The following is a 24,152-nucleotide window of genomic DNA, read 5'->3' on the forward strand; positions in this document are numbered from 1 at the left end:
AATAAAAGAATGATAAAATTTGATATAAAGTAGGAAAAGTACATTAAAAAAGAACCAGGACCATTTCTGCTCTATGAGCTAGCTATGAATTGTTATCTATTACTGAATATGTTTTTTTTTGTCCACATTTATTCTGCTGAGGAACTTAGTCTATCTATCAAAAGCATCATCAGGGATTCTAACAGGAGAATGACTACCACCTGTGTTTCCTTGGCAGAATAATGGGCATTATTTTTGCAATAGATTAATTTTCTGAAATTGGTCTAAAGATCATACAGATAGACTGCAATCTCTTTTAAAGAAAAATAAGGGGGGGAAAAACCCAAAAAAATCTAATCCATAGACACAAAAGAAAATTACTAAAACAAAAGGTCTGTACACATACTGCAGCATTCTCCTGATGCTGGATATGCTAGAGTTTCCTAGCACAATATTTGGGAATAAAGTTTAAAATTCTCCCCTGATGAACACATTTCTCCTGCCAGCTTCACCACAAGCCTTTCAATCACTTTTTAGCTCATTGTTCATGCTCCTGTGTATTTTAGGCCCTGGCTTTGTCCTTAGCCAAACCAGGTGTCTGTGGCCTCCTCAGGCAAGGAAGAATATGGTATCTGTGCTGTATATAGACAGAAAAAAAATCAGCAACAGAATAGATCTGGATGTCCATGTTGTTAAAATATCTGACACATAAAGCATTGACAGTTTTCTTTAAGATTTATTAAAACCCAACAAAAGTACATTAACTCTTTGTACACATCACTCAGAAGAAAAGCAACTAGATTATTAAAGTATGCATAAATATTGATCTAAAACAACAAACAACAATCCAAAATTTTCCAAATCTCAAATTATTTTCTTTAAATTTGGAAAAAAACAGCTGGGGCTTCTCCTTGGGATTAACAAGCCATGTGGAAGCAAGTATCTCTCACTAGTCCTGTGAAAGGTCAGCCAGCTGGCCGCCATCCTGGGATGTAAAATTCTTAGGGTAGGAAGGAGAGCAGGTAAAAATCTCTCTCTAGCATTATCATCAAAAACTCAGAGATAAAGGCAGAAATTACTAGGGGGTTAGGCCCTGCTATGGAGACACAGAACAAGGATGTCTTGTCAGTGTTTGAAGCATTCTTGGTTTTGAATCCACAGGCTGTTTAAAATAAAATATATAATTATAAAAGAGTCCAAGTCCCCCCTACTGTCCACTTCTATGTAGATGCCTTTTCCCTCCCTCAATAGAAAGGGAGGGAAACAAACACAAAGTTTTGCAGAAAAAGTAGCAAAATTAAAGCATTAGGAAAGATTCCAGCTATTGTGCTCTCACAAAGTGAATACTTGGAAGCAGTTGCTACATCTAATTTTTGAAAACTCGTCAAAGAGACAAGAGAAAAACATAAACCAAAAGTAAAAACGCTTTCACTTAATACATTTCTCAGAGGTCCTCCAAGGCATAACTTTACTAGGGTAGTAACAAGAAGTAGATTAGAACAGGCCTTGATGTTCAAAGGGCAACTAGATACTGGTGTTGGAATAAATCTGGGAGCAGACAACAGAATTTTTTTTTTCAGAGAAAAATTCCTCAAGTAGAACTTATTTGAGACAGCATGGAGTACAATAATTTTCTCTTTTGATTAATTTTCTTACATCTAAAGTAGGCTATGTACTAGTATACTGTTCTTGTAACTCTGGTTACATCACTACACAGATAAGATTAGGATTTGTAGATAAAGATAATGACTTTTTATGAGTTCAAAAAACATAGTTTAAAGTTTATCCACTCAATACAGATCATAAGAGAAATTATCTCCATCTACAAACTTCTGCTTAACTCATTTTTTATCATAAAATCCAGTAAAAATTAGAATTTTAATGATGAATTATACAAGTCCTATATTTTTCCTACCATTTCTTTACTTTCTTCAGCTAGGAGTGTTCTCAATCCTATATAGCTCTATAGCAATAGAGTCATGAATCAAAATAGATAGTTGAAAGCAAACCCAAACAACAGCTCAAAATAATATTCACTAGAGAATCATAGTAAAAATAAGCTGATTTCACTTAAGTCATGTTAAGCTTTAGCCTGCTAAAGAATGGAGGCAAAATATTACTTACGTAAGGTAAAGACTCATTTAGCAATTAATAATAAACCATGGAAACTTGCTTCCAATGTCATTCTTTCCCTGTATAGTGCTACAGATTTCATTTGATAGAGGGAAGATGATTCGGGGCAGGAACAGACAGAAATTCTTTCTTCATAGTAAAACAGCAGTGTTATAAGATGTCAAGATGCTCAAAGCATCTCAGTTTTTTAAAAAATAAAGTAGTTGTCATGCACAACCTTTCTCCATCTGTGATCAAGTAATAAAAGCTCTGACAAAATCTTTAAAGTCCTGTTTTGTTGTAAAACTTGATCGTTTGAAGTCCCATCGATGGATCTCAGGTTTTACTATCTTCTTAAAAGCCTGAGACAAATTCAGTTAGACAGTATTAATAACAGAGAAGAGTGCAAAATAAAAGGAAGAAATTTTGACTATTATCTGTTTTTTTTAAAAAGCCTTAATGAATAACTATGCAAAAACGGACTGCAGAGAGCGATAATGTCAGTGGTGTAAAAGTCTGTGATATTGAAAGAAATTAGTGATTTCAGCACCTAAATAGGTAATGTGACTTGATACTCCTAACCCAAACCATCCAGAAAATATTCACTTAGGATAAAAAAAGTGCATAGATTCTAAGGTCCTTAAAAATATATAAAGCCTGCAAAGAGTATCCAAATCAACCATAAACACTTAATGTGATATTTAGACTTTTGTCTAAATAAGAAAATTAAAAAAAAAAAAAAGTGTGATACACATACAATGCTAAATCTCTCTTTGTTGCAAAGCTCCTTGGAGAGATTGAATAACTTAGTGGTCTTCCCTTAAAATTCTGCATGAGGAAGAAATGTGGGGGGAAGTCTGTGGAGTAGACTGCATTCAGTTTTCTGATTAAATTGACACTATATATCTTTCAAAGAATCATTCCATTGCCAGACTGTACTATGATGAATGCTTTCCTACATTCACACTCACCATTTTTAAGACTGGAACAGGATTGTAGATCTGACTGCTATAACACACCTTGGGCCTGCAAAATAATTCTTTATAAAACAGGGCAGTGGCTGACATTTGATTGCAGTGAAGAACTTGAAATGGGGCTGATATTCTGTTATCCCCAAACAGCCTGTTCCAGTGGCTAATCACCTTGACTATTACAATGTATGGCTTATTTCCTACCTGGGTCCATCTGGCCATTTATATTAACCAAATGGAGAAGCACTGGCCTAGATACTGCTTATGCCTACACATTGAAAATGCATCTCAACCAGCTGAGTACCTCCTCATGGCCAGAGATCACACTGCCTAGAAGATGCATTCACCACTGTGGATTTACTTAGTAGCTCACCAGGTTCATACGCCAAATATTTACTCTGTCATTGTGGACCCAAGGGACAGCAAAAGAATGCTACTAACACTGCATATCTCCATATTAAATACGTAGAGTCAACTTCTGAAAGTAAAGTAGTAAAGGAAAAAAAGAAAATAGGAAAATAGATCTGTAGAACAAACCAGCACATTTTTCCCCAGAATTTGTCCATGCTCTAAAGATTTGAGTCAAGAGTAACCAATACCACCTTCTCCTATATTATTATGGGAAGAGAAGTAAATTAGAAGGTTTTTTTGAGAAACAACTTAAACCTTGAATTAAACTCTACATGCTCTCTTCAGAGTATTTTTCTTGTTTCATTTTCCTAGAACATTAAATAGAGCTTCCTTGGTCTTCAGAATTTTCATTTTTAAGTTTTCACGAAAATAGTGCCACACTGTTCTCACACTGTATTAGGTTTTACATTTTCAGGTGTGACAAGTTAAAAACTATCACTTGTTCTGAATTCTCAGCATGAACAGTGAGAAGATGCCAAGGCTGGACTTCTTTCAGTGTCACAATAGTTACTTTCATGTAAATGAGCCAAGTTAGGGCACTGCTCCTTCTACTGCAGCTGCAGCTTGTAGCTGTACTGTGTTCCACTGAAATTTAAAGCTCGATAATGCAGAGAAGAGGAGTCTTAGTCTCCTAAATAAAGCCCAAACTTTTTTTTTCTTTAGGTTACATGAGGAGAGTAGTGTCCTCATTTGAGAAGCAGAAAAGAGACTTTCTGGATTCTCTGCAAACAGCAGTTGATTTAATTATTATTTAATTAATATTGCCTTTGATTTTCACCTTCCTTTCTGATACTTACCATCATTTTAGGTTGTGATCTTCTCAAGAAAGCACTGTTGGGTTTAGTTATGCACTGGGCAGGTGAGGGAACAAAGACTGTAAAGTTCTAAAGAAAAGAAGAAATTAAAAAGACACACCTATTTTCTCTTTTTCTCTTCTTTCTGCTTAATGTCCTAATTTTATACTTCTCTTATTATTTCTCTAAAGATTGGCTTTTTTAGGATTTATCCATCTCAGATTTTTTATTTGGTTTCTTTAATCCACTCCTGTGATGAGTGCACAAACATAAGCTAATGCTCAGATATTTTCTGAAGATCTTTGACATGGATGATTTAATTATTTTTGTCTCTAGTATAAGTGTTCTTGATTGGTTTTATAAGAGGTGTTGAGTTTTAAGAAAATACGCAAAAAGCTTGCACTTTTGTGCATCTGACCAAATCTTTTTGACAGTATGCTTCTGTTCCAGTTGCATTAGGAACCATAGCAACTGCAGGGAGGGAAGCTGAGTACCAAAGAAGTATTTCAGCTAGTGAAGCAAACCTGTAGCTAGAAGCAAGACTAAACCTATGATCATGATTTTTTTTCACCCTGTTACCTTGTCTATTCTGTATCTTAACTGAAAAACTGGGAAATTCCTGAAAAGCAGCATTTTCATTGCAATTTTTTAAATCTTCTTTCCTTAGGCCCCTGTAACTCTTTCTGTAGCAGTGACATTGTCTAGGGCTTCAATATAACTTAGCCCCTTACTTTCAGAATATACATATATCTTATATGCAGTATGTATGTAAGACGTAAGCATGTAAGCAAAAAGGAGTAATCACTGGCGTTACTTGACTCCATTTAAAAGAGACTTATTTGATCTCATTTCCTTTGAACATGATGGGACTAAATGCCCCTACCTCACATGTAGACGCCTCATTGTTGACTTCTACATTCCGAAAGAATGAACTTAGTTGAATCTTTTGCCCAGAATACAGACATTTACTTTTCTCAAGGTTTTGCAGGATATCCTCTGTGGGATCAGCACCTTGCTGTCATGCTTGGCCTGGAGGACAGAAAGGACACCCTAAGACAGCTAAAACAGCACTAGAGAGAGATACCTGTTCTGCAGCTGAATCAAGCCCTGAATCTCATCCCAATGACCTACTGTTAAGACCTTTGCCTCTGGGAGGGTCACACTGAACTATGCCATTAAACCATTTTGTTCTCAGGCAGTTACCTTTTCTTCTCTTCTAACTTCTCACTATTTCATCTCCCATATTCTGGGCTAGTTTGTACCACAGTAACAGCACTGAAAGAGGAAGCAAAATCAAAGTTCTTTAAACCAAAGAGGTCATTAATCTGCCTCACAGTAAGGACTAAGTGCCATGAGTGGAGGAAGAGCTATCTTTAAATCTTAAAATATAGTAAGTACTCAAAAAACATCGTCTTTAAAAGAGAACAGCAGGTTTATGATCCCCAGGTGTAAAAAAAAGGGAAAAAAAGCCAGCTTAATAAACCATTAAATATAAAATGGAATTATTAAATGAATAGCTACATCTTTCCCATGGGAGCAATCACTACAAGATTTCCTTAAATATTAGCTTCTACCTAATAACACAATAAAGAAAAAGACCTTGCATAAAACAAATTACAGATTTTAATCCTCTACTCTGAAGGAAACCCTTAAATTAGATGGCTATTTCAATTTACCTTCAAAATAACAATAGTAAGTCATGAAGAATCAAGTCTCTCATGGGACTGATCAAAATTGAATTTGCAGTTTCCTCTACTACGCTGACAATCATTTACAATAAAATCGGAATGAGAAAGGGAAATTGTCTGTGGGACCACTGAGCCAGGTAATAGCTTCAGTATAACATGGTCACACAGCCAAAATCAAATTAAAATGTACATAGAATTTTAATATGGTTGAACTAGGTCTTATTTTGCTTACAGGATTCTGGCTTGCAACTTTTAAGTAACAGATGCGGACTGAAAAAAACTACTTCTTGGTGATAATCAGGCATTTTACGTTATCAGCAATTTGTTTAAAATTACATGACATTAAATTTGTGTTAGTGAAAACAAAGAAAATTAGCTTGTAAACTATTTTAGTTTGAAACTGTTATGACATAATGGAAACACAAAGGAAAGCCATTTTATAACTTCAAATTTCTAGTCCCTCTCTGTACATCCATAAACCTTGTAAATTATAACTACATTATCCCATCTTACAAAGCTCAAAAGACCTCATAGGCACAACATAAAGAACAAGAAATACTTCAAATATTTAATTATTTTCAGATGCCTAACAATAAATAAATATATCTATATATCCATAATGTGTTTTACACAAGTATGGAACAAGGATTGGTATGCTTCAGTTTAAAAATAACACATCAACTTGATTTGAAAGAAATCTTCTCAGCAAGCCTGGCTCTGCAGAACATCTTTGCTATACTTTGCACAAGCTTATTTCCACAAGCAGCCAGACCATGGTTATCACAGTGGTAGCAGTGGAGGGAAATGTCCACTGGAATTTAGACACATATCTCTTCATTCTTAAGAGAAGTTAGTTAATTTTCTCCCAATCAGCCAATAATCCCCTTTTTTAAAAGTCTGGTGACCTTAGAGGAGTCACTGAAAAATGCAGTAAAACAGATGAGATCTGGATAATGGAAATATATCCAGCCTAGAGCTCCTACGTATCTTGAAAAACACTTGTTCTAAACTGATTCAGGCCTGTCAGTGCAGACTACATTTACAAATCATACGAATAATTAAAAATACTCACTGGAGCAGTACCCTTGCTTTGTGGCACACAAGTACCCTAACCACCAAACAACAAGGCTAATTTTTCATTTTTCTTCTATCACAGTGGATATTAAGTAGGTATACAGACAAAGACAGCTGGAACAGGGAAGAGTTACACACTGCAAAATAAATAGCCCAGAAAACAGCCAACTCTCCTCAGTAAATTCTGCTGTATTTTTAGACACTACTGAAAACCCCTAGATAAATGGCTACTGTACAAGTACTGAATGGCTATGCAGCTGATCTACAGCAGATCTGTAGCATGCTGCATGCTACATTCTGACCTGCAATGCATATGCATTTCAAATGCACTGAAATAGTGCATACAAAATGTTCTCTTCCAGAACTCAAGGATCAGCAGATTTCTATCATGGCACTCCTCTAGTCTGCACAGACCTAAGTTCAAGCCTTTAATACCAGATGAAATTGGTAGCTTTATTAAAAATGGATATTACTTGTATCAACATCTCTTTTAAGAATCAAAGATTCTTACACTACTACTTACACTTGCTCATGACCTGTTTTGTGTAAGTAAGTTTGTTTCATTATGACTGTTAAAATCACTGTCACCTACTTTGTTACATGACACACATACCTTTCTGCTTAATTCAAGAAAAACAGTTCTTATTTTGCATGTAAGCAAATTGCCACATGATAAGAGTGAACAATAGATTTGACAATATGTTTATGCAATCTTCTTGCACATTTCCACCTCTCCAGCAGGAGGGAAGCAGTGAGCCAGCTTTCATTTACATCAGGATAAAAGCAATCACCTCCAAGCAGCTGACAGGCTGGAAACTCAAGTGCGAGCTTACTGCTCAGTAACCTGCTTTTGTTCCCAAACTTTACTCACACGCTTGCACTGTCAGATAGGGTGACGGTAAGGTTTCAGAGAGTAGGGAACTTCTGAGGGCTCTTACTTTGATGTGTAGAAGAGACTCACTGGGGCACAGCTTCAGACCCACCTCAGTGTAGGTATCTATGTGTTGCGGTGCGTTTTGGGAGAACCCCCCGGCGTGTCCCTGGGGGGCCCCCTAAGCTGTGAGTTCGCTGGTAGCAGCAGGCAGGTGAGGAGACTCCACACGGCTTCTGAGGGTGCTAATAGGATGAGGGTTTATTGGGGGTCCTACCCCCGGGAGGCAGCATGGTTTCTGAAGGAGAGAGGGGGGAAGGGGGAGTGAGGGGGGAAAGGGGAGGGGGAGAGAGAGGCTGAAAGAGCGCCGGCCAGGAGAGCCGGCTAAGAGAGAGGGTGCCCCATCCCCCTGGCACACTTAACAGGGGGATTCAAAGCGGCCGTGGAACAAGATTGGGCCAATGGGATTACAGACACATGATACTTCAGGGGAGGATCACAGGCTTGGAATAAACCACACATTTTTGAGGGGTGAGACAAAGCATACCATGTGAAATTTGGCTAAGTGTCCAAGCTGTGAAATTCAGCTAAGTGTCCAAGCTGTCATTACAGTCAATGGTGACACTGGGCTCAGCTCAGTTATCTAACCATAGGTTTCCAGCTACATTTGGCAAGTCCTGAGGTCTGCAGTGACAACCTTCAGTTTTTGTCTCCACAGGAGCAAAATTCTCCTCCCAGGTTTATGTGTACAGAACAGTCCTTTTTTGCATATTACCTGACTTAATTCTCTCTTTACTATACTTAAGCTACTTCAAGTACAGGAAGAACTTTTTTACAGGAAGGTCAGTGCTTGGTTTTCTAAGTTTTGTAATAATGTATTTCAATGTTTGATTAACTCTAATTTGAAGCAATTCTACCCTCCCTCACTTTTCCTTTCTGCTGTTTTGACACAATGGTTTTCTAATTTGAAAAGTCATTTAAAATACATTCCGATTTATCCACTCTAGATGGAAATATACCTATCTTTAAAAAGTCCATATAAGATCAGATAACATCAGGAGGTTTACGTCTGTTGGGAAACCAAACTGGTTTACCTCTCACAAAGATAAATGCAGTAATGCAGTAAAACTCTCCTTCGAAATGCAGTACATGATTCCACTTCTAAGCAGTCTGTCAGGTTCACCAAGACACAATTTGAAAATTAAAAAGGTTAAAAATAAGACTATCTGTACTGTAAAACCTGTACAATTCTTTGAATTTCCCATGTAGAATATGTAGTTCAAAATAGCGTAAGTATCTGTTGAAGTGACAGGGTGCAGATCTATTAATTCTATACACAATAGTTCCATTGTAGAACTAATAATGGAAAAAGAAAATTATGTATCAAGTTATGAACTAATTTGTGTTCTTTTGATACTGATATATAATATTCTAAATTTAAACCCATTCTGCAAGAGTCTTTATGACTGAAGCAATCCATCCCATTATGTTATAGTAAAAACTGTGTAAGCTTCTTGGAGAGAGATTAATGAACAAACACTTTTTGTTAGAGCATAACACCCACAGATTAATCTTAAAACTAGTTAAAACATTCAAATAATTTAGCCTTTCTTTGTAAATCACATTGTAAACCTAAGGCCAAGAAAAGTCTGTTGAGTAGTCCAGTCTAACCCCTGGCCTGCAAGGAGAATTAATCTTATTTTCAACATAATTCTTGGCAACTGTTTTCTTGTTCAGCTTGTTTCTAAGACACAGAATTCCCAAAATTGTTAACCAGAAGCATTTTAATGTTGTCATTGGAAAATATTTGCTAATATTGAGCCTGTATTTTCTTTGCTGCAGTAAGACACCAGTGGGGCTTTATCTGCTATAAAGGAGTACAGATAAGCACTTTTCTATGTGTAGTTTTTTCTATGCAGATTTCAGAGCATAATTTTTCTCTCTTTTTTTCCAATTGGTCCGTGTCTTTCAAATACACTACCCAAAACTGAACAATGCTCTCCAGTTTACCAATTCAAAACAGAAGTTTTGCAGATGTCTTCTGTCTTTCTGTTTAAGAATCTTAAAATAGTTGCCTGCCTGACAACAGTATGAAACTGCTGATTTTTGCCATCTTTTGATCTATCATTATTCACAGAACTTATCCTACAGAACAAATCCATTGCAAGATATCCCCCATACTATTATGTCTTCCACTGTTCCTCCCCAGCTAAATGGAGTACTTTGCATTTGTTCCTATTGAACAACAATTTTTTTGCACTTTGTCTCCATTGTGTCAGGACTATTTTGAGTTCTGTCTTTCAACAAGACTTGACTTGCTAACTTTTTGGGTTTTTACTTTTTCTTAACACAGAATAAAAATACTAAGTGAAAACTTACATGTGTATTTGAAAATCTTGGAAATCTAAAAGGCTGCAGGGAATTCTACCTTTGAAATAATATTAAACATTCATTCAAAACCATCAATTTTATACTACCTTCTCTGCCGGAGTTCAGTCTTTCAAACTCCTGCATTTTGTCAGCTATTAGCTTCCCTAAGTTCTCAGAATAAGCAGGAAGCAGGTATCCATGAAAATACAAATTTTCTATGGCCACTGCTCCCAAGGGAATGATGCTTTAAATTTGTACTTCACTTTCTTTTTCAAATGCATAAGAACTACATAAAGCATAAAAAAAATCTAAATACTGATCACTCTGTTACAAAAACATAAACCAAATAATAGTTAGCTGGGTACTAACAAAAATATGAAAAAAAAATCTTAGTACTCACTGAATATGAGACTGAACAGTGCATTGACATCAGCTTAATTGTAATTCAGACACTATTGTAACTAGGAGAAAGAACTGACGGTAAATGAACAGGCTGAAACTAGAATATAGGCGTGCAAGTGCACACTTGAAACAAACAATTTAAGAAAAGACTGATGTGTTGCAAACTGGTACAGAAGCTCATTAAATCCCTGTACATGTATCAATACATATATATACCCCAGGAGTGCCTACAGGCACAGCACACATATAGGCAAATAAGTATCTAAAGATAAGAATGAGATAGAGTAGAACCAAACTCCTTTGGAATGATAAAAGACTTGCTTGCAATACAGAACTTAAAACTCAGGATTAATAATTGAATTTTAGGTATTAATCTAAATCTCCACATTTCTGCACTTCCAGCAGCCCCTTAGTGCTGTGTTTTACGTATATACAGACATACTGGGCCCAAATCTAAGTTATATTAGCATAATGTTTATCCTGTTTTTTTATTGTAAAGGATTCAAAATTCTATATGAATAGATGATCGCTGAAGTTAAAAGTCTGTAAAACAGCTTTGTTCCTTAGACCCATCAGTGGGTATAATTATTCTTCTGGGTTATTAAAATTCCCTACTTCTTCAGTCCAGAGGGGAGCATAATCATAGCTGTGAGGAAGGGCTGCAGAGCAATTGAGAAAGAGGAACATAACTCTGGTGAACCACAGATATTTTTGAGACTCTCATCCCTCAATATAACAGAGTGACAAATGGTGTCTCTCAACCTCTCCTAATTTTTGTCTTTTAATAGAATCCTTAAGTTTCATTTAATTAAAAGAAGTGGGATTCACCAGTATTTAGATTTAGGCTTATTTATATCACACTTAAAATATAAAGGATTATGGAGATGTGGAAGAAGAAAATGTTAGAACATCAAAGCAGTTTGTACTGCAAATGATCTGACAGGCAACATATCATTCGAAACCATGAAAGATACAGCAGCTCTAGCTGGAAGTTTTCTGATCATCAAATCTTTCTTCAGAAAACTTCAGAATAGTGGAAAGCAATTGAATTAGTGCCAGAGCACATTTAGTTTCACAAAGTTGAAAAGAAATTCCATTATGTCTTATGGTGTACCAGAGAAAGCAGCTCAGAAGATTTCAACCCATTTTCTAGTTCACACAATTTACTCTAGCTACTGACTAAAACTTTTTACAATTTAAATGCAATATTTGTACTGTGATCTCAAACAATATGATGCAACAATTTGACTTCATTTAATTCTGCTCTAGGATAAAGTGGAAATTGATCTACTGTGTAGCAATAATTTAATAGAAAAACATGAAACTGCATCAAGAAAGCCTGATTCAATATACTTCAGAACTTATATGGTAAAGGCATTAAATTTTTCCTACACAGTAGGAAATGCCAGGTAATGCTCTATTGAAGAGTGCAGTTTATTACCTACTGCATACAGACACACACTTGCCAAGACCTGTTTCAGTGACAGGCAGCCCCATTCAGAAATGATTGATGCTTCCGTATTTATAAAAACTATGCAACAGTACTAGAATTGCCAAATGTAGTAGCACAAATAAAAGTCCATTTGCTTTAGACTCCGCAACTAAATTCTAATCTCTGAATTTCCCTTTCAACCAGACAAGCTGTTACCTTGTTCTATGTCGTACATGGCCACTTTTTAAAGGGTTACCAGCTCTCTTGTGGAAAAATAGTGAAGTGACACAAGATCTGCTATTCTGTTGCACAGCACTTCATCCTACAGCAAATCACCAGATTCTTAGATACCTATTCAATTCCTCTCTAAATTTTAGAAATTGTAGGGATTTCTTTTTTTCTCTACACAAAAACCAGCACTGCAATGTGACTATACTGTAACCCTGTTGGCACTTGTTTATCTTTTGAAAACAGGTATAGCAAAGGTCAGTGTGAACTTTGAGTAACATCTAAGAACTGTATAAAATGAGTGTGTACATACTGAGATATGTCTATGGCATGTAAATGTAAGGTTTAAAAAGGATTTGGGTTTATGGTTACTAGAATGGAGATGTTATAGCAATCCCTGTACAGCAGCAACAATTACTTCCTCAAATATTAAGGTAAGAAATACTAAAAATCAGAAATGTGCAATAATGTTATCCTATCAAAAGTACTGTCTTGAAACAAAATTATCATACAGCTTAAGTTCTCTAGTCACCTTTCCCAAGGGAAAAATTATTTATTGCTCTCCATAATGTATCTCCCACTTACCGGATTAATATCTTATTTAACTTCATTGCCACCCATCCTTCTGTTCCCTTACCATCCCTCAAAGAAATAGATTCACAATGAAAAAGAAAACACACATTCTGAAACATCCTGAAACACAAGGGAAAAACTAACAGTGCTCAGTAGGACCCAGTACACAAGTGGAGCAATTTGCACCACATAGCTTGACATGTCCTAAGAGGCATGGAATTTTTGCAACATTTGAAAATTGCCAATAGTTACTGTCAGGAAGCAGCACTTACCATAATACAGAACCACAGAAGTTTCACAAACATTAGAAGTTGACAAAGATATGTCAATATATATAGATGAATTTACTCTTATATAAAGACACATGCACACACATTACAAATTAATAGACAGATGGGCAGACAGCTGCCTCATTTCACCAACACGGTCACCATAAAGTCCCTGGTAGTTAGACACCCTGAAGATGCAGGATCTCTAGACTGTATTTAATGCTGAATGAAAACACACTTCTGAAGACCTGCAGAGTCAGATACAAATCATATATTTTAGCTGCCTACTTCTCTCTACTGAATATGTAAGAAACTGAGACAAAATCAGCTATTTGTTCCGCTGGAATCCAGTCCACCCCTTTAAGGCCAAGCTCAACATATTTTAAGAAGAGGCACGTGACAGCAGTGACAAAATCTATGACATCTGCTCCCTTCTCTACACACACCAACAATCACCTTCACGCTTTCTGCATGATTCCTGAGATGTCTGTCCAGTTGCCAAAGTATCAGAAGAGATAATCACACTCCTAGATGCCCAGCCCAGCCTCATCTAAACATAAAATGAATGCCTAAACATTTAGTGGTAAGATAGGCATCCTGTCATACTATGATTCAGATTGGAAAGGACTTAAAGAAGTGTCCAGCCCAAAGTCCTGCTCAAAGCAGGGTCAAAACTCAGATCAGATCAGATAGAATGTCTTAGTATATACCTAGAATTCCAAGCTGAAAAAACATCAGCAGCATCTTATTATTGTTTCTGAATCTGAAATCATTTAGCTTTAATTTTAGTTAGCAATGGTTGCAATTCTTCAAAAATTAGTGGTATATTCAATAGCATGTTTTTCCACAAGTAATTACTTCAAGGTTAAACAAGGTTTTAAATCCCAGTAATACCAGAATCCAGGCAACATTCTCTCTGTTATACTTCTTTAAATAAAAGGAAAATAAAGACAAAACTCGTAAAGACTAAAGCATGTACTTTGAAAATACATTAAGTGTGTAAGATATATAAAACAGATTTCCCCTTTAAGTATATGCTTTTAAAATTATTTGTTTAAATGCAAATGATGAACCCAAGACAGCAGACCAAATTTAACACACTATAAAATGTACCAAATTCTAGGCTAACTTTTATGGGACCAAGCAAAAGATAATACACAGAACTTGAAAGGAAAAACAAAAGCAGAAAAGAGATTAAAAGATTTCTCTGTACATTTTATCAATGATTCCCTGATTGTAATACCCTTTGACAGCTGTGTTAGGCAGGCTAAGTGGCAAAACTCCCAAAAGATGGAGAGCAACTCACAACTCCAGCTTATTTTTAGCATTAGACAGACTAAATTAAAAAAAAAAAAAAAAAAAAAAAAAAAAAAAAAAAAAAAAAAAGAGGAGGTTTTAGGACTCCAAAGTCAACTTTGCGTTTCAGGATCCCATTCTGCTAATTATTTCAGGATCACAGGTTAAAAACAAGCGAGCTGCCAGAAGGACAACTTCCCAAGCCTGTATGAAGTTACAATGTTACCCATTCTAATGAAGTGGTCATAAAGGTTAATAAGCACGTATTAACAGACGAATTACAAGACTTTAGGGCTTTGTCCTCAACACATGTAAACTCTGTATCTCCTTCCATCACATACAACCTCACACCTCTATTACTTTCACATCTTCTCTTAACCAATTTCTGCATTAACTTATGCCAAATTAAATCAAAAAGAAATTAATAGTATATGAAGAGTAATTGTAAAAAGAAAACCCCACCACCAGTCCAAATAACTATTATTTATCAGGTAATCTCCTAATGTTTATTAAAACAGCTATCACTCAATGTGCAATTTTTTTCAATTACATTTAGAAACTCAAAAGTCTGAAAAACTAGATCTGAAAAAAGAACCTCAAAATCTCAAAAACAAACTACCCAAGAATGTCTACTAGAAAAACACAAAGAATATAGTGGGTGGAAACAGTGATGTAACAAAAATCTCTCTTTCATAGCACTCCAGGCACTAATTTTGCATTTTAGTATGGCCCCAGTAAAAGAAGTTAAAGAGGAATGTGAAGTTACAGGTTTACAATTAAAATCAAAGCAACTTACTAGAATGATGTCTTACTTTTTCTCAAATATAATTTTTTAAAAGCCACAAATTCCAAAAAGCAATGCCGTTTCTAATCACCTGCATGATTTAGTACTCCTTATTTGAAAGCATAAAAGCATAGGGAGAAGCTAAAAATTAACAGATAACTTTTATTACATCATAAATAATCAAAGATGAAAATCAAGAAAAGTATTAACAAGTTTGGAAACAAAAAAACAAAAAGCAGAAAGCTTTACCTTGAAAAGCAGCTGCATTATGAGATATTAAAAATTTTAATGTAGCACTTGATGTTTGAAGCACTTGCTGTATATCTTGTTTTGCTGCAATCTGATACCTTTCTTCCATCTTTTTGGTACAGCATGTTGGATTTTTAGAAGTACAAACCTGGAGATCAACACCTAAGGAAAAGGCAGTTATACTGATTAACATAAAACAGAAGTAAGCAAAACACAAACAACTAGAAAACAATTACAGTTTGTTTTTTTTTGTTTTTTTACATGGGTAGTGACACATAGAAGAAACACCAAAAGCTTTAAAACATTTGGTCTTGTTCAACAGAAGGGGATACTAATTAACATTCTGTGGGAAGGGAAAACTTATTACAGTTAATTAAAGTCATATAATATAATTTCCCTGACAATGTAATCTTGTTCCAGCTGTGAATATTGCTAAACAATGTTGGTAAAATATGTTGAATATGCATTGTACATCACATTATAGGTGGCAGATGTCCCAGTCCTAGAAACACTCAAGATCTGCTTAGGTGAGGCCTCTGGGCAACCTGATCTAGTTGAAGATGTCCCTTCTCATTGCAGACTAGATGACATTTAGAAGTCCCTTCCAACACAAATTATTCTGTGATTCTATGATCCTCTAAAATACTGAACTGCTGGAGCAGCTCATGGCTGGCACTCCTGTGCTTCTGTCAATCTGGGACTAGAAAAAAGCTAACTACTTCCAAGCATTACAAACACACCAGTGGAAAGCCCACTCCTGACAGGTGCATAATGAACACGCTTATATTAACTTCTACACGGAGCAGCCCTAACTTCCAATCTAATCTCCCTGTGTCTTTCTCTAATGTCAAACATTCCCATGAATCCATGACACTGACTACCTACTTCCCTAATAGATTGTAAGAAACTTCTACAAAGGAGTGTTTTTTTTAAATTTCGGGCAGGCTGAAATCCCAGAGGGAAAGTTCAGTACTTTTATAACTTTACAACTGGAGCGTAATAAAGCATAAAAAGCATCATTCACCTTCTCTGTTATCATGTGGTATTCAAAATATTTTTCTTTTTTAATACTGTATCTAAACAATGCTTTCTAATAAAAAGAATAAACATACCATGAAAGAATAAATATGTGAATTTAAATGATATCAATATAAAACTTAACAGTCCAATCCAAATTGTGTTCTCAAATATGTTATTTCACTGACAGATATGACAAGATTTCAGGGAAACATAGTGAGAAACTTATTTTCATCTGCATGACCTTTCAACTTCTACATTTTAGTTATTAACAAATAATATACAGGGTAACTGCTCACATGCAGTTACCCTGTGTATACAGGCATAGGCATGAATAATACTTGTCTAATATTAAAATGAAGTAACCTAAAAATTAGGTCTATTACCCAAACTCTTATTAGTATTTTAAATAATTGTTAGGCACTGCTTAGCTTTCAAATCTATGTCACTTGTAAAGCAGAAGTAAAGATATATAGATATACTTGTAAAGCAAAAGATATAGGTATCACTGCTACAGAAGCTAATTTGAAATTTTATCTAGTCTTTATGGACTTGAGTACAGCTTCAAAAAGACATACTTTCAGCAAAACCCTAAAATTATAATGAATATTTATATATGGCTTCAGATGACTCTTCAGTATTATTTTATTCCCTTGATTTTATGGAAAGTATTTTTTAAGCAGCATCTTTTGAACACAGATCTCATTCCCAATCCTAAGTGAACTTTATTTTATAGTTTTAAGACTGCTAATCATGTACACATGAAGTACATTTTATTGACCTACTTTTGTTCCAACTCATTAAACACAGCTCTTTCACTGGCCAGGAAAAAGTAACCAAATACAACATAAAAAGCACCCAACTGACTAAAAATTAAATTGTTGCTCAAAACCCACATAGTGGTTTTCCATTTGTTTTTTTAGAGAACTACAGAACAAGGAAGAGTTTACAGATAATGTTTCAGAAGGAAGATAAACCAGAACGTGAAACAGGTCCTTCCAATTTCAGTACAAGCAATATTAAAAAAACCCACACAATTATCTTCTGAGTTTTCACATCTGAAAAACTTTCCATCTTCCACAAGAACTGTTTCATCAATAACCAATTTTGAAATTAGAGGAAGAAAACACTTTCTACTCCAAAAAGGCATATTGGCTCTTTTCAGTACCAAATTCTGATGGCTTTACACTGTGAACCACTTTGAGACAAGACCACGAGACAGCTAGAAGAGAAATACTTTAGCCTGTAATAAAATATATATTGAAGCAAGCAATTATGGTATAGGAAAGGTTTTAGAACTAAAAATAATCTAGATGAGTCTAGGAAAGACAGCTTGAGAAGAAAAACGTAATTGTTCTAAGGTGCAAGTTTACCTATCTGCAACTGATTTCAAACTTTTAAGTATCTCAGCTGTACAAATCTGTATTTTCAGTGCCCTGAGATAAACAAACACTGTCAGGATGAGGACATTAACTTCCAGGAAGACCAAATGCCAGATCTGTAGTAAATTTCTGTCAGTTTATTTAGACTTCCAAGAGATCACATCCAGGGTCTGAAAAATCCCAAAACAGGATTGTCATGACAAACAGTCGTTCAAAAGCCAGCACTGAAATGCCATATGGCTTGGAAGCAATTGTCAAATCAGTGGTTTATTTCAAAATGGATTTGGAACCTGTTTCAGACCTAAGTCCTTCTCATGCTTATCCTTTAATATTTATTAACTTATTTTTGTTACAAGCACCACTCCAGATTTAGCATTACTTGCTATCACTATGATTGTAAAGTGCTTCAGCTTTGCTCAGAAAAAGAGATGGGGATCAGCCTCAAGCACCTGGCCCTGACTGTCAATACTGTTAACTATCATCCCACTTCTGTGGCTCTATTCAGCAGGCGTCAGTATTTCTCTCACCTGCACTTCAAGAGATGGTGAATTCTATATACTGCTTTCAAAGGGCACTCCAGACAACACTGTAGAACAAGTTTGGCTCCTTCTTTATACACTCCAAACTCATCTTCCTGCCTACTAAGAAGCACACTAGCAAGGTGAAGCCTTCAATACACCCACGCTACAGTTCACAGAGCAAAACATGCCGTCCTGTCCAAAAGGCCTCCTGTTTTTGAGACTGCTTGAACTTCAGGGCAGGGGAACTAACAGTGTCTTGGCATCACAAAAGCATCGTATTGATTCCCAAGAAGATTCAAGAGAAAATCCCATGGAGTGAGGACAGTCTATTCCTTCTACAGGACATCAGCCTTAAGCAATGTAGACATAATCCTGGTCTGTTCCACTTGACATGAGAGTCAGGAGGCAGTCCTCTGTCTTCTATTGAGCTGCACCACCTTTCAGGCCAACCCAACAAGATTAAGACTACTGGGCACTGATGACTTCCTAAAGAAGCTGAAAGATTGGAGATTGAGATAGGGGAACTGCTATATAGCTGAGCCCACTTTTTGTTGATTTAATCTCAAAAAATTGTTGATTTTTTTTTCACAGTGATTGTTTTGTGGATCCAGAGGTGAAATGTTCACACACATAAAATTATGCTGCTGGCAACAGTCCTTACAAAAACAGATGTGATATAATGAACATCAGTAACTGATTTGACAGAGCAATTAACTTTCTGTCTCTGACTAAATCATATTCCAGAGCTCTGAATGCCTGTTAAACAAATAAAGTAATTAGAAGTGTCCCTGCCTCCATACAACAAAAGAAAAAAAAAATTTGACTTGAGGTAGAACCAAAATCCAAATTACTGGAATGTAAATTATACTAGAAGCCCAAATTAAAATTCAGATATGATCTTAGAATTGCATTAAAGTAACCTGCTGGATTTTAAACTGACTTCTATTGTTACTTTAAGGGGAATTAGCAAGAATATTTTAACTTGAATTAACAACAGTACCACAGACCAAATTTTCCTGGCATTATCTCATCCTTCCAGCACGTTTTTTCTCATTTATTCAATTTGATATTCATAACGGTTCTCTACCAAAAAGCCCTTACAGTAAAATTTATACTAATCACAGTCTTCACTCTCTTTTATGCTTCTTGTTTTCATATCATCTCCCAGTGTTTGCTAAAAAGAAGCCTAGATTAATCCCTGGAAAAAAAGAAACCAACCCAAAACCAAAAAAGCAAATGAACAGGAACCAACCAAAAACAAACTGCTGAGAAAAAAATTCTCCAGCACTTTTTTCCCCCCACTTCACTGGGAATTGTTTGATTCTACAGTGACAGTAAATGTAACATTTTTCAGTAAGCCACAGAATTCAGCTTTTTGATACAAACAGATGCCTGAAAATTTTTTCACTGACATACCTACCAGAGGATCTCTGTTAGGAAGGCATGAGTGAATGGTTTACCAGCAATCCTATTCTGCTATTGCTAAAATGATATTATAGAATGGTCTGGGTTGGAAGGACCTTACAGAATATCTAGTTTCAACCCTCCACCATGGGCAGGGACATATTTCATTAGACCAAGTTTTTCAAAGCCCTATCATGCCTGGCCTTGAACACTTCCAGGAATTGGGGATCCACAACATCTCTGTTCTAGGTATTCTGAGAGAAAGAAATCAGAAAATAAATATTATTTGCAACGAAGATAACAAGAAGAGCTCAGAGCTCCCACTTAATCTCTCTGAAAAAAAGAGCTGCTGAAATTAGCTAAAAGCTCTAGATTTACTAGCATATAGGGTATAAGAGTGGAAATCTTCAAGAAATCTTACGTTACAATACCAGAAAGGATATACAATACCTCGAACATAGGAAATAAAAATATGTTAAAAAGTATTTTGCAGACAACCATTTCTTTTTTTTTACTAATCCAAGTCATATTGATCCACAAAAATAAAATAAAAAATTCCAGACCTAACCTTTGAGTACTTTTTATTTCATTCTTCATACAGCAAAAAAGTGTCTTTTCGGATTTTTAATTACTGAGGTTATTCTGTACAGTCCCACCAAAAATGTACTTGTAGCACAGAACCAGACAGGAAAAAAAAAAAAGTATTTTTGCAACTAACACTTAAAATCAGCATGAACGCAATTAATGTTCCAATATAGCATGTGATGGGACTGAGCATAAGTCTGTACTATACTTCCCAAATCACATTTACAAAAGACCGAGAAGTGTTAGTCAAGTGTCTTGATTGCTAGGGGTAGCAATAAGTATCTTGGGATTGGTAAAAAAAAAATATATATATATATATATTTATTATTAGTTTCCATTTTCAACACTATTATATCCTGTCCTATGTGGATGATAACACAAACTCAAATTCATAGTTTTCATATCCTTCAAGATCATCTTCATGTACATATATATGTCATTTCTGCATAGGATGACAGAGGTATTTTTTTTCTCCCTTAAAGATACACAATCTTTATACAATGGCTGCAAAACTAATTATATAAAATAATGTATAGGATTTTGAGCTAACATATATTCAAAATACAGACACATGGCAATCTCCAGAACTAGAATTTGTATGATTTACTGATATAAGGCTACTGTTTTTATTCCTACCAAGAAGAGGAAAGAATGGGAATGGTACAGCCTTTTTTTATACATGCAACAAAAACAAGGCAACTATAAACCCTATAATTTTATTGACTTCCACTGCATACAAAACCATACATCAACCAGCATTCCTGCTGTTCTTCAGCTGGTGATCATGCTCTACCCCAAAGAGTCAGCTTAAGACATTTAAATGCAAGTGTTCTTAAACAAGTTGTGTCTAAGGTACCACTAAAATAAAGACATAAAGGCAATGCAGTAGAGGCATTTATGCATCTTATTCTGAAGACAACACCAACATTTGATAATGGAGTAGCTCCATGATGCCATAAGCTGCACTAGCTGTCCACTGTGGTTGCCCACAAGGAACACCTGAGATGCCAAAGATATCCCACCCACTGCACACTGCACTACCAGAAAGATATAAGTTTCCCAGAGTAATTGCATCTCTCAGCCCCATTGGGAACATGATGGAAACCCTAATAAAATTAAAATGCTGCTAGATGCCCACCAAAATTAAAACTTGTAAAGGCCGCTTGGACACCTATTTTCATAAGTGGACACCTACAAGAAATGCATGTGCAAGTGTGTGCATCTTATACACAAACACATTTCTTAGTGTCATCAGAAAAGGTTTTAAAATATTTTTACATCTTACCTCAAAAGAAGGCTTAATATAGAAGATCAGTAGCAAAAACTGACATTTCTCTTCACATTACGCTTTGAGCCTACTAATACCTTTAATCACACCTAAACCTTCTAGAATACTCATTTAATCCCCTTTTTCTTGTCATTGCACTTCTAGATAGATTTTACTGTTTGCAATTATTTGTTTCATGATATCTGAGATCAATGCTACTCAGAACAAGAACTCTGGCAGCCCACAGCAATGTAATTCCTTCGAAGAGTGAAAGGCTGCTGACCATACAGCTGTACCACACCTCCTGCTGCCCACTGTTTGCAAGGGCAGAAGCAGAGAAAGGAATGTTTTTATATATTCTTACAATTCAAACACGGCTTTTCCTATGAGCAGGAAATGCAGAAAAGTCAAAATCAAAGGAAGAAAGTGAATGGTGGTATAAAAAATATTATAGGAGAAAGAAGGAAATTAATTGGAGGAGCAGAGCAGTAGAAACATATGTAAGGTACTATAGTTCTTTTCTCTTGAGTCAACATATTTCCTCCCTATCCCTAGTACACAAATGAATGGTATAGTAATCAAAAATAATAAGAGAGAAAGCACAAAATTTACACTAGGCTACAGAATGAGAAGAACATAGATAAAGTGATACCATATCATTCATACTGAGATTATTTGCACAAATAATCAGCACAGAAAAACTAAATCACCGACAGAGCTGTAACACAGATTTCACTTTCCAAACACCTTCATTTGTGAAGTACTCATCTCATCAGGTTTTCCAACTGAAGTGTTTATTTTCTTTTTATCAAAGACAATTATTAAATCTTTAGGTTAGGACAATGCAAGAAGACAGCCATGCCTGTTGATAAATGTACTGGTGATAAATATAGTACTCCAATTTGTAAACTATACACTGCAATATTGACTTTGTTAAGCATTATCTGTCACATTTAAAGCTAGAGTTATTAAAAGCTCTATTTTGGAGGGATTTCTTTAAAATAAACCTAGTATGCCTTGCAGAGTTAATAAAAACCATACAAATTATCTTTAAAAAAAACAATGAGGTTAGTTATTGATATTTTAAAGTGAGGGGGACATTAACTCAGTTTTTGTTGCATTTTCTGTTTAAAAAGCACTGACTCACATTTACTAGTTAACTTGTCATCCAAACATGAACACACTTTACAGATGGGTAAAAAAAAAGTTGTTTTCTCATCCTATATCACTAATCACTAAAATACTTGTATTTTAATTCTCTGAGTGCAACTGAAGTTCTCACAAACCTGGAACCAAAACCTCAAACCTAAAAACCTACACCTTACTATATATGTGCTTTGCAACGTCATTCAGCATCTACTTAAAAAAAAAAAAAAAAAAAAAAAAAAAAAAAATTGCTGATACAAATGCTAGATATACTCAAATTGCCATGAAGACTCTACGTTCCCGGGAATTTTATTCCATTACATTCCAGTGACAGGTAGATATCCAGTAGGGAAAATGCGCAGCCCAACCACTTGCAGCGATGTAAGTCATTCTCATTTCACAGCACAGTGACTCCAGCAGCCCCAGACGCAGTTCGGTGGCTGTCCCCAGCCTCCAGGGTTCGCGCTGCCACCAACGTACCTGTGCCAGCCCACGGCCGGCTGGAAGCAGGATGACCCCAGCTGAAGCCGCGCTCTGTTCTGTGCGGTACGGAGTGGAAGTGGGTGGGCACAAGGGCGTTTTAGGCAGGTATCGAGGTGCTCCAGTGCCCACAGCCCGAGAAGAGCGTTTTCTGTCATGAGTAAGGGGCCAGCCGCGATGTCGCTACAAAGCGGGGGACCCGATGTGCCCGTGGGGCCCAGCCCCGCCACCAGCATTACCCACCCATCGCCGCCGGTGGCACTGAATTCAAACCCGGCGGCCCCGCCGCTCCCGGTGCTTCCTACCCCGGCAGCTCTGCCTTACCTGCCCGCGGGAACTCCGGGACGCCACCGAGCGGGCCGAGCCGCCGGAGCTGGAAAACTTTCCGGACCGCCTCGCAGCTCGGCGGCGGCTCCGCACCCTCCGAGGCGGCGGCCAGGAGCAGGACGGCGAGGGTCAGGACACCGAGGCGGAAGCTCTTCCTCCCCATGGCCCGCGACCGCCGCCAGCTGCCGCAGGGACGCAGCCGAGACGCCCCGAGTCGCCGCCGCGGGGGGAGGCACCGCCCGCCGCCGCCGCCGGGAGCCTCCCCCGGCCCGGCCCGGCCCCCGCCCGAGGAGGGGCCCCCTCGCCCAGGGCGGCAGCGGGAGGGCGCTGCCCAGCGCCCGTGTCGGGGCTGGGGACAAGAGGAAACACCCCCGCCCCACCACGTATACCCGGGGTGCTGGGAGTGCGGGCTGCAGAGGAGAAACCCAAAGGCAAAGGAAGTGCTGGCATAGTAGGGGAACAATTTTGACCCAAAAACCCAAAAAAAAAAAAAAAAAAAAAGTATAGCCCTTTGGGGAAC

General features: G+C 36.8%; 1 protein-coding gene across 7 annotated transcripts in view; it reads right to left on the reverse strand.

Annotated features, from left to right (window-relative positions):
• The window catches only part of GPC5 (glypican 5), a 232,117-nt gene extending 208,289 nt beyond the window's left edge, over positions 1-23,828 (reverse strand). The window contains exons 1-5 of one of the 7 annotated variants that reach the window (XR_008429213.1): positions 7,968-8,176; positions 5,151-5,296; positions 4,271-4,357; positions 3,063-3,117; positions 700-2,453 (exon numbers count right to left, since the gene is read on the reverse strand). Coding sequence is in view for 1 of the 7 variants with exons in the window: in XM_053934470.1 (XP_053790445.1) it covers positions 15,504-15,665; positions 23,630-23,795 (328 nt within the window). In the remaining 6 variants the exon portion in view is untranslated. Of the gene's footprint in view, positions 1-699; positions 2,454-3,062; positions 3,118-4,270; positions 4,358-5,150; positions 5,297-7,967; positions 8,177-15,503; positions 15,666-23,629 lie in introns of those variants that run through there. The other 6 variants (XM_053934472.1, XM_053934471.1, XM_053934473.1 and 3 more) reach the window with 6 other exon arrangements.
• Between the last annotated feature and the right edge of the window lie 324 nt (positions 23,829-24,152).

This window comes from Vidua chalybeata, chromosome 2 (assembly GCF_026979565.1).
Source record: "Vidua chalybeata isolate OUT-0048 chromosome 2, bVidCha1 merged haplotype, whole genome shotgun sequence".
NCBI classification, from domain to species: domain Eukaryota; kingdom Metazoa; phylum Chordata; class Aves; order Passeriformes; family Viduidae; genus Vidua; species Vidua chalybeata.